Source organism: Nannobrachium achirus (assembly GCF_963921795.1).
Source record: "Nannobrachium achirus genome assembly, chromosome: 5".
NCBI lineage: Eukaryota > Metazoa > Chordata > Actinopteri > Myctophiformes > Myctophidae > Nannobrachium > Nannobrachium achirus.
In genome coordinates, this window is record NC_137814.1 from 21924109 (window position 1) to 21935466 (window position 11358).

The following is an 11358-nucleotide window of genomic DNA, read 5'->3' on the forward strand; positions in this document are numbered from 1 at the left end:
CCAGCAAGCGCACTGCCCTCAGAGCACTTGTTCAATTAATGTTCTCTCTGTGTGACTCAGCTGGTGTTTTCAGCAACCTTCTGTGAACATTCATTTGATTCACCTCTCTGGGAGCTTTGATATGGATTTCTCTCCAGTCTCAATTTCCCGGCTGTTTCCATGAGGCGGCTTAAGGCTTCTGATGTTTGTGTGTGGGGAAGTTCAAGTCTGTAGAATAGATTCACCATTATCAAAAAAAGAAAATAAATCTAATTTGTATCCCTGGGTCGGTGTAATTAAATAGGGGGCCTGTTGTCCCATGTGCATCTTACTCAGGTAATCCAACCTTGATGACTCAGTAAGAATTTGGAATTCCAATCATAGATGATTCACCATAGTTGATTGGTTTTGGCTTGGTTTCTGTGTCATGACCAAGGTTTGGTGACCCAGGTCAGCACAAATGTAATCCCTCTAGACCTCATAATATTATATGACACTTTTGTTTTTGTCAAAGAAAAAAGATGGGCACAAAAAAACTAAACAAATTTAAATATACCAAATGAATTAGTATGATCACACAGTGATTTTTATGGATTATTTATTTTCAATTACAGAGAACCCCATTGAAGAAAAAATATAAAATCACATTTCTGCTCATCAGTCAAGAATGTCATTGAACATCTTCCTTTTCTTTGATTGGCCCGTCTGTAGTTCCTGCCACTGGGCTCGTCTGTTAACGAAGTGTGACAGGGCAAACTTTGCCCATATGTGGCGTGCAAACTGATCGGACCTCAACTGGTTTTCACTTGCCGCTGGAAATGCAACAGACAAGAGAAGAAAATACATTTTAAACTCACAACTTACAAATCTGTAAGGGTCCATTTGATTTCTATAGCTGGGGGACCCCTGTGGGCCCCCATGTTGAACATCGGTCCTTTAAATTACCATTTGGATTTCAGCACATTTGTATGATAATTCGTATGCCGTTTGATAGTGTCCATGGACACGTTTTATCTTACAGGTGATTGTTTACACAGGAGTAGTGTAAGAGTATTCCCTTCATGGAATTGAACCTCCCACCCCCTCCAAAGTAATGTAACCAAAATAACAAGTACTTTGTGTAGTACTATGTTAACAACAGGAGGAGGAAGCGCTACATGGTTTTAATGGGCCACAACTTAGATGGCTTTTAGAAGTACGGGGAGATGTATATAAAACAACATCCAGGGAGTATTGTTTGATCCATAGTCCCCAAAAACACATGAAGGCACTATTGTCTTGCTGTGAAAAAATATTTCATGGTTGTCTCGTGCAAAGAATAAATTAATAAAATATATTTTCCCACAAAGACATGTGGGAAAGTGCCATTGTGTTATTCTTTTTCCCTGGTTGTCTGAACCACTTGAGGACTATAGATCAAGAAAGACTCCACAGATTTTATAAATGCTTTAGGCGATTTAGATTAAATGTGTTGCATATTATGATGTTGATATATGGTGATGTCTAAGGAAATTATTACCAGTACCTAATATAAAAGGAAATACTAGCTTTAGGTGTCCTCTTGTACAGTTGAAAATGTTCTTGCCAGCACATTTTCTTTTCTTCCTCTTATGAATTCTGTATGATGCAGCCAGCTGCAAATCAACGTGTTGCTCTGTTCTATGGTATGTGCTCGATCACTCATCTATATTGACATTGCAAAAGATGAAATATTTACACACAATGAATGAATCTGCCACTCCTCACAACTAACCCTGGCGGAGAAATAGGCCCAATAGTAAGAGTAATCGTGTTCAGGTAATTATCTGTACCTAGTTCCTGTGCGATGCTCTGCCTCTGAGTGACCGAGGCACTGTTCCACACGGCTTCCAGGACCCGACTGCCCAGGCGAGAGCAGGCCATCTGGACATACTGGCCCTGCAAGGATAGGCGGCGAGAGGGAGGAAATTGCCCGATGAGTCATGTAGAGTTAACCACCATCCAAGCCAACGGACAATTAGACACACAAGACAGTGGCCCTGAGCACACTGCATTCATGTGTACCAAAGTGCTGCCATGTTGATTAACCCATTTAGAACGGGTACACATTATTGCAAAATAGCAGATATACAAGATCACAGCGCGGCACCGAGTGCCGCGCTGCAAGCTTGTAGATCTGCTATTTTTGAAAAATTTTGAAAATTCGAAATTCGAAAAGTGTCTTTTGAATCCTTCTAAGGTTTTTTGAAAAACCTATGTTTCTATGTCAGCAATCTTGCTAGCCATCGTCAAAGAAAAGGCCCTTTTTACTTAACTGGAGTTCAGTTAGTCTGTTCTTGAGAGACTACTATGTCAGTGGTTCTCAAACTTTTTCATGTGAAGGACCCCCAAAATGACATGAATTTGGCCACGGACCCCCATCTCAAAGTATTTAGTTCCAAGATTTGCACACATTTTCACGACTTTTTCAAAAATAGCAGATCTACAAGCTCGCAGCGCGGCACTCGGTGCCGCGCTGTGAGCTTGTATATCTGCTATTTTTCACTGGTTAAAGCATTCAATAATTCTAGGCCTAAATGGGTTAAAACCAGGGGTTAAAGACAAAAAAAAATCCCAAGACTGAAATTTAGGATGTGATTTTTGAAACATGGTGCTTGAAGCGCACACCACTATTTGGGGTGTTTCCCTGAAGTTCTGAACTGTCTTCTCTGAATGTGTGTGTGCCAAATCCATGCTTCATTTTATAGAAGTATCTTCTGAAGTTCTGTTGTATTCTATTCTAGTCTGGCCAATTCAAATACTCATATCTTGAAATCATAACTGCTTTTTAGTTTGGAGATCGCTTGACTAGCTTTTTGACGACTTTGTCATTCACGCCGCGGCCATCGTTACACCTCTCCCTTATTTTTATATTTTTTGGCGGATCTGCACTGATCTCAGAAATATGGAATCCTCAAGACTGAAAACAGTCCCCAGGACTGAAAACTTTAACCCTTGGATTAAAACATTCACTGGTTCAGTTGGCAGGTCCCATGAATTAAAAAATGTATGAATTGTCAAAGGAATATATGAATACAGATATTCTTACATTTTTCATATCATACAGTATACAGTATATGTGGATCAAAGAGATACATGAATAGAGATATTCTTTCATTTTTCATATGATGCAGACATGCAGTATAACAGTGGTTCTCAACCTTTTCAGGCCACGACCCCCAAAGTATTCATATTTTAACTGGGGAGTTGAGACATTACATTTTGTATAACACGGTTCTATAGTGAAAATAGCGGATCTACATGCTCACATTGCGAGGCGTTGTGAGCATGTAGATCAGCTATTTTCACAATTTCTGCCTCTAATATTTGACAATTTGGCCAGTGTTTAATTTGTCATTTTAGAGGTATTAAAAAGTCCTTACATTGTCACTTTATAAATGTGCTCTATTCACTTTGTTAGTTTGTTTACGGTTGAGTGAGAAAACAATGTTGCACATTAAGTTAATCATCTGGGGACCCCCCAAAATAATTTGGGGACCCCCCAGGGGGTCCCGACCCAAAGGTTCAGAACCAACGCAGTATAATACAGTATGTGGATATCCAAGAGCCTTTGGTGTAGTACTACAGTGTTTCTGGGATAGCTAGGGATTTTATCCATAGCGGTTACAACATTCTACTTCCATTCTGTTGCCTTCTTCTTACCTCAAGTCTCCTCAGTATCTTGCCCCGGCCCTTGTCGCTGGACGTAGTGATGAGAGCCTGGAGCACATGGCTGCCCGCCGGGTCGGTGGCCAGGGTCAGGAGGTCGTCTGGGGTCAGGGCACGCAAGCTGTTAAGCAGGAGTGAGCGCTCCTTGAATTTGGCCAACGCTTGGACCAGACACGAGCCATGGTAACATATGGATTTCAGAGGGACCTTGGGGACGAACATACAAAAGTCAGTTGCGGCCTATTGGGTGGGTCTCATGCTTAGTTCAAGAGTTGGTAACATAATTACATCGGACTATGTTCTTCATGGGTTTAAGTGGTTAAAACATGGTTAAAAAAAACATGGTTTATCAGTTTGCCTGAGGAGTAGACATAATAGGTGTGAACAACTTACTTCTGTCTGAATGCCGCCCTCTGCTGTGTCAGAGTGGTAATACACCTCGTAGGTGAACAGGGACATGAAGAGCGGGAGGCAGCTGGTGTGCCGGGTGCCAGGCTCCGCACAGTGGAAGGCCTGGGAAGGGGGTAAATAAACTAGCTTTACCACTGCAACTCATTTGATTATTTACTCACAGTTCATGTACTGTACAATCTACGAAGTGCACGGGTGCAGAGAGAGAGAGAGAGAGAGAGAGAGAGAGAGAGAGAGAGAGAGAGAGAGAGAGAGAGAGAGAGAGAGAGAGAGAGAGAGAGAGAGAGAGAGAGAGAGAGAGAGAGAGAGAGAGAGAGAGAGAACAGTGCTTACGTTGAGAAGGCACTGCATCATCTCTGACTGTTTCTCCCCATTTTCAGCGCAGCCCTCAGCCAGCTGGACAACCACACCCATGTGACCTGCAGCCAAGATGGCCTCCATGCCCTGGACAAGCTCATCAAACAACCTCAAGAACTACATGAAGGGGGGGATGGGGGAAAAAAGAGGGAATAGTGAGTCACGTGGAGTAATGACAATAAAGCGGTGATGTTTACACCGGGGGTCTTCAACATTTTCAGGCCAAGGACCCCTTATTTGAGAGAGAGAGAGAGGAAGCAGGGACCCCCACAACCTTTTCATAGATTCCATATCTATGACAGCACAATCATCAGCGTATTTTGGATTCATGTCAATTTGTGTTTTCAGATATTTAACCACTTGAGCCGTCATTACCTAATAAAATGTACGGTACCTTTCACTCTGTACTTAGTCTGCTCCTTTTTCCCTCTACACCAAACATCTTTGCCGATCTACAAGCTCACAAACTACAAGCTCACAATCTACAAGCTCACAACGCCTTGCGCTGCGAGGCGTTGTGAGCTTGTAAATCTGCTATTTTCAGCTACAGTTCTCAGAATATGGACACTAGGGTTCAAATTGTTGATATAAAAAGGATTGGAAGATTTGGAGGACCCCTTGTAGTAACTCTGAGGACCCCCTACGGGTCCCAGACACCCTGTTGAAGACCCATGGTATGTTATGTTTCAAACTTAATGAAAGGATTCATCTGATTCAATTATTGTCTGTTCTTCTACACACACAATATCCCACAATGGCAAAGTAAAAACCAGTTTGATTGTGGTGAAGATTTACAGACACTCCCACATCCAACCTGTTTGATCATAAGCCAAGAAGAACGGGTGAACCGTCCAAGTCATTGTGTGCCAAGCTTGTAGGATCATTCCCAAGAAGACAATGGCAGCCTCAAGCTGCCATTGTTGCCAGGGGTGCTTTAACGAAGTACTAAGTGAAGATTATGTGTATATATATACAGATATATATATATATCAAATTAAAACATTGTCATTGTGGAGTGTTGTGTGTAGATTGATGAGGGGAAAAATAAAACAATTGTATCGAATTCAACCACTTAAGCCATATGTACAGATATTTTGTCAATATAGCGAACAGCGAAAATTGCAACACGTTGCATCGCAATGCATTGAGCATTTTTTAAGAAAAAATCGAACCTCGGTTCGAAGTGGAGCGGTGAATTTGATCAGCTGTACCCTATGTGAGTGAGTGAGTGAGTGAGTGTAAACTGTGCCTGTGAGTGAGTGGTGAGTGTGCCTGGCCTGCACAAAACAGCGCCAGCCACCCAGCCACCCACATACCCACGGACATACCTGTCTATTGGGAGCGCTTTCACCGCTCCAAAAAGCTGACATGCGCTAAATAGGGTCATCAGGGTTAGCTTGCTGTGGTCCACATTGGTCTGAAACAGTGTGAAGAACTTGGAAGGGTCTGAAAACTATGCATTACAATTAGGACCTACCATTTTGTACTTGGCTGAGGCTGCGATAAGCCTCTGGATGGTGAAGTTGGCGATGGGATGGAGTGACAAGTTGACCAACTGACCCTTGAGGTGGTTCTTATAGAGGTCACGGAGAAGGGCCTTGTGGGACAGCTGGAGGACTACTTCAATGAGGCGACTGGAAGCCTGGTCCTTCAGGAAGACCAGAAGTGGACTAATAGATTTTAGAAAGAAAAAGAAGACAAAATAAGGTACAGCATATCGTCATTGTCGGGTGGAAACCTTGCATCTCCAAGTTTCAAATGTGTACGTTCTTTCGCAAAGTAAAGCCCTGCTTCATTACACAAGGCCGTCGGACAAAAGTAGAGAAAACAGCCGATCTACAAGCAGCACACAACGCTTGTAGATCGTCTGTTTTCACTAGTTTAAATAATTTTTAAAATGATAAATGCGAAACAAACGGTTTTGGAAGTACAAGGTTTTCACCCGACAACGACGACATAAATATATATTCCTCCACAACATTTGTTCACATTTGATTTTATCATCATAATACGTAGGTCATTTATTGAGAATTACAGGATTACTGTGAAGACATTGAAAGGTTTGCCCTGACCTAACTCCAGGGGCAGCGCTGCGCGTGGTCAAGTACTCGACGACACTTGTGAGGATCTTCTTGCAGAGTTTGGGTCGTTTTCTGTGGCACACGGTCAGCATGGTCTGGAAAACAGCACTAGCAGCTGCATCTGTCACACTCACTGAAAGACAGATGATGACAAGAAAATTATGCTTTCATTTAGGGATGGACATCGGTATCGGCCAATATCAGAAATCGGCAGGTGAAAGCCGTTTTTTCTTACATTTCACAGCAGATAAGTGCGTAATTGGTTCAATATAGCTCAATATAAGATTTCTTTTTTTATTTTCAAAGACAAATAGCAGATCTAAAAGCTCACAACATGTAGTGATGCAACATGTAAGCTTAAAAATCTGCTACTATCTGATACTTTAGCTAATTGTTTTTCGATGATGTATACAGCGGTTAAGTCATGGTTAAATCGCTTGTTCAATGCAAATAGTTGAAAACAGTTTCCAACAAATTTCCTCACAAGGGTGGAAATGTGTCATTATATCTTCAATGGGGTTTTCTATAAACTCTTATTTACTAGGATGAAGTTTAACGTGTTGACGCCGGTTGATGAAAGACAAACTCACCATTGACATTGTTCATCATAGCTTCAGTCAGACTTCTCAGCTCATACCAAAATGACGTGGGGACCTCAAAGTCAAACATTTGAGGGACAGAATTCCGGTGTTTTGAACCTGGTAAATGTGACGAGAACAAATATTAATTCAAGTGCAGAATTAAGATCTGCATCCGCATCAGATTTTCTACTTGAAGTAGTAAGTAAGGTTTGTGCGTGTCTGCTTAACCCATTTAGAACGGGTACACTGCATTGTGTATCATGCTTTAACTATTGAAAAATAGCAGATGTACAAGCTCACAGCGTGGCACAGAGTGCCGCACTGTGAGCTTGTAGATCTGCTATTTTTTAAAAATCGTGAAAATTAGAATTTTGACCCGATTCTATAAGTGTCTTTTGAACCCTTCAAAGACTTTTTGAAAAACCTATGTTTCTATGTCACCAATCTGGCTTGCCATCATCAAAGAAAAGGTCCTTTTCACTTAACTGGAGCTCAGTTCTTGAGAGACTACTATGTCAGTGGTTCTCAAACCTTTTCATGTGAAGGACCCCCAAAATGATATTTATTTGGCCACGGACCCCCATCTCAAAATATCTAGTTCCAGGGACCACCCAGAAGCAAAATTTGAGTTACAAAAGTTCGCTTTGAAAATACACATATTCAAAGATTTGCACACATTTTCACAACTTTTTCAAAAAATAGCAGATCTACAAGCTCGCAGCGCGGCACTCGGTGCCGCGCTGTGAGCTTGTAAATCTGCTATTTTTTTACTGGTTAAAGCATTCAATAATCCTAGGCCTAAATGGGTTAAAAGTCAGTCTTTCTGTCCTTATACCTGTGTGCGACTCCGTCCTGGGTGGTCCCAGGCAGCCTGCCAGCACATGTAGAAGAGTGCGGACCACATGCGTGCCGTGCGTGTGCTTGATGAACTCTTCAGTGTTATCTCTCACCATCTGACTTAGAGACAACACCTGAGCCTCCAGTATCCCACCGTCCTCGCCCTCCTCTTCTTCTGTGATATCTGACGACTCCTTCTCAGCTAAGGTGCACACAGAAAAACCAAATCAAATATTCTCTCTTGCTGTGCAAACAGTAACATATATCACGAATGTGAACAGGTAACCAACAAACAGCTGCATAGTATAACTAGCATGTTGTCGCTGTTGGGCAGAAATCTTGTTGTATGTCCAAAACATTTACTTTTCAGGAAATGGATCCAATGTAGTTATTATTTAGTTACAAGCTCTTGTTAATACTTTCCATTGGTTAAATATATACCATTTGACTTGATTTTCTACTTGATTCTTTTTAACACTCAAGTTGCAATCAATTAAATATCTTTGAAGGTCCAATATGCCATGGTCTCCATAGACTTCCATGTAATTCATAGTGCACGGATCGTACACGCCCATGCCTAGATCATGCAGCACGTGTGTGCACGCTGTTCACAGCTTTCAAACAAAAGAATCCGCTTAGAAATCCGTTCAGGCATTCATGATATAGCAGCCATTATGTTTTCTTCAGATGTAAACAAACATGGCTGCCATGTTTGAAAGAATGGGTTCGTATGGGGGTTAAACATGCAATTTCGCGATCGCGAAGATTCGCGATCATGCCTATTACATTTCTGGAGGTCCAAAAAAATGTTTGAAAAAAAAAAAGAAAAAAAAAAAAAATACGGCCCAAACTCGGGAAACTCAGGGTTGGCACAGGCAGGGTACCTATACAAACTCGGGAAACTCGGGGTTGGCAACAGAAGTATTAAAATTGCAAAGAAAAAGCTCATCACAAAAATAGCTCATCGACTATCGCCATTACGAGTAGCTATTTTTGCTACTTTTGCAAAAAACTATTGTACGACGATGTAGGTAGGCCATTAATATATATTTAAGTTAAAATATGGAGACACAAGGTTTCTGCCTGACAGCAACAATATTTTTTTCATTTAAATATGACAAGAGTTTAAGAGTCCAGTCTACCTGTCCACCGAGACATTTGTCTGAGTGCGCTCTCCACGATGTGACCTCCGCATCGGTCACATGCCACCGCCTTGAACTCTGAACCTGAGTCTCCTCCCAGCTCAGCCAAAACCTCCCCAACTTGTTTAGTGCTGGCAAATTCCAGCAGTCGCTGAAGAGTGATACTGCCGGTCCTGTCCATGGCAACCAGCGCAGCTTGACCTTTCACCTCTGTGAGCACGTTCTGCACGAACATCACTACAAATAAGGAAATATTAAAGAGACAAATTAACTCACAGACCGACACAATTAAATGAATGAAATAGGATCCAAAACAGCCGGTCTATTTTAGGTCATGCATTGATAAAACTATTGAGTGACCTACATTGGCACAGGGGAGGGTGATCACCGGCACACTGGCAAAAGTGTGACGGAGGATTTTATTATAAAAACATAAAAATAAAATAAAAAAAAACTTGGGTCAATTAAATTAGAGATTACATCTTGCACAAAATTCTACATTTATTAAAACTCTGAACTCTGACTGGGGAAGGAGTCTGGAAGATAGATGGGTTATTGCTCTGGGTCTAATGATCCTTATAACAATGTCCTGCCAATCAAAATATGTCAAAATATTTGTCCTTTTTTTTTTACGTGGTCAATTAAACGAAGTTAGCTAATTTATAGCAAATTGCATCTTGCACAAACGTCTACATTCATTAAAACTCTGAACTCTGACAGGGGAGGGAGTCGGGGAGATAGGTGGATTATTGCTCTGGGTCTAATGATCATTATAACAATGTCCTGACAATCAAAATATGTCAAAATATTTGTCATTAAAATGTATGTTGACATGGCACACTGACACTCTAGAAAATAAAAACATGGCACTACATTTCAAAAAGGTTGCTGACCCCTGATGTACACTTTACATTATTTTCAGACAAACTTTTATTCTTCTTTACGTTTTCACATTTTGGAGTAAAGAAATAGCCCACCCTTCCTGTATGCATCCATTCCCTAAGCCCGTAGTTCTCACCTCTCTCCTCGTCCCCTTCAAAGGCTTCAGAGAGTCGTTCTCCAACCCTGCGGAAGTATCCCACACTGGTGGCGTCCAGGTGCTTCTTGTTACTATTAGCTCCATCATCTTCATGATGTCCCTTCTTTCTGCTCTCTGCTCCTTCTCCTTCATCACCGGGATGTTTCCTCTTCTTTCCTCCATCTTTCTGTGGCTTATTCTTCTCTACTTTACCTTGCATGGCAGCAGATGATTAATGGCGTGGGTAAAGTTTTACGTTTTCAGAATAACCTTCAGTCGGGAATAAACAAAAACATTTGTGGACGTGTCAGGCAACAGAAACCCTCTTCTTCTATCGCATGGGGCTTTATGTTGCTAAAGCTAGCTAGCTAAGCAACGTTGTAAGATCTTTATAGCAGCCACGTAACACTATAACAGCATGAACATTTCACTGCAACGAGTGGGAACTTGCTATTGTTATCATTTATAGTTTTAAGCGGCAATAAATAATAAACCACACTCATGAAAATGTATTCTTATTTCTACTCACCATGGAAAGGTACTAACCATAGGTACTAACATGTGAAACTTTTGGCAGTGTGGTGTTGTGTCGCGTAATAATGACGTATCCTTTGAGTCCCACCCACTCTGTTTTGGTGCCCAGATTTCCCTAGTGCCCACTGTTCCAAAGTGCCCAGAATGCTGGGCAATGCTCTCTCACGAATAAATTATAGGGTTGGGTATCCTCCTAATAATTGGATGCTTTAAGCCTGTTAAAATAACGTGAGAAATATCCCCTAGGCTACAGCAGGTTACTAACAAAACGATAGGCAGTATCAAATGACCTCAAAGCATTTAATAACTTAAGTAGCCTAAGTTGCTATTAACACCCTGCCTGCCCGTCCCACATTGTATTGTCCCACACAAACAATACTTCTGTCCCTCGAATAACCAGTTTGGATCTGGTCACCCTAGCTGTAAGTGATATAGCCTATAGGCCTATCTTTGTCATTAAAAGTTTTTTTTTTTTTATTAAAAGAAAATTAAAGATCTATATTCTGAGAGCAATCATTGTTTGTTCAGGGGTCTCCCTCTCTACAGTCTCCAGCTCTTTTATAAACAGAAAATATTATCTGGCGGGACAACAATTTCATTTATCAGCCTAAACTTTATAGTGTTTTTTTTTAATCCTCAATTCTCTCATGATTGGATTAAGTCAAGTATGAGGCTACTGAACAATCACTATATCAGATCAGAGCTGCCAACCCTCACGCAATGAGCGTGAG

At 41.3% G+C, this 11358-nt stretch overlaps 1 protein-coding gene across 1 annotated transcript; it reads right to left on the reverse strand.

Annotated features, from left to right (window-relative positions):
• Positions 1–636: 636 nt before the first annotated feature.
• nop9 (NOP9 nucleolar protein) lies at positions 637–10680 on the reverse strand (the record flags this gene model as incomplete). The annotated part of the gene is made up of 12 exons (XM_080725632.1): positions 10623–10680; positions 10094–10363; positions 9076–9312; positions 7932–8135; positions 7106–7213; positions 6507–6648; positions 5912–6104; positions 4411–4551; positions 4060–4179; positions 3661–3873; positions 1791–1896; positions 637–791 (listed from the first exon to the last, which is right to left on the reverse strand). The coding sequence occupies exons 2-12, from the start codon at positions 10311–10313 to the stop codon at positions 637–639; spliced, it is 1839 nt and encodes a 612-aa protein (XP_080581758.1). The 5' UTR covers positions 10314–10363; positions 10623–10680.
• Between the last annotated feature and the right edge of the window lie 678 nt (positions 10681–11358).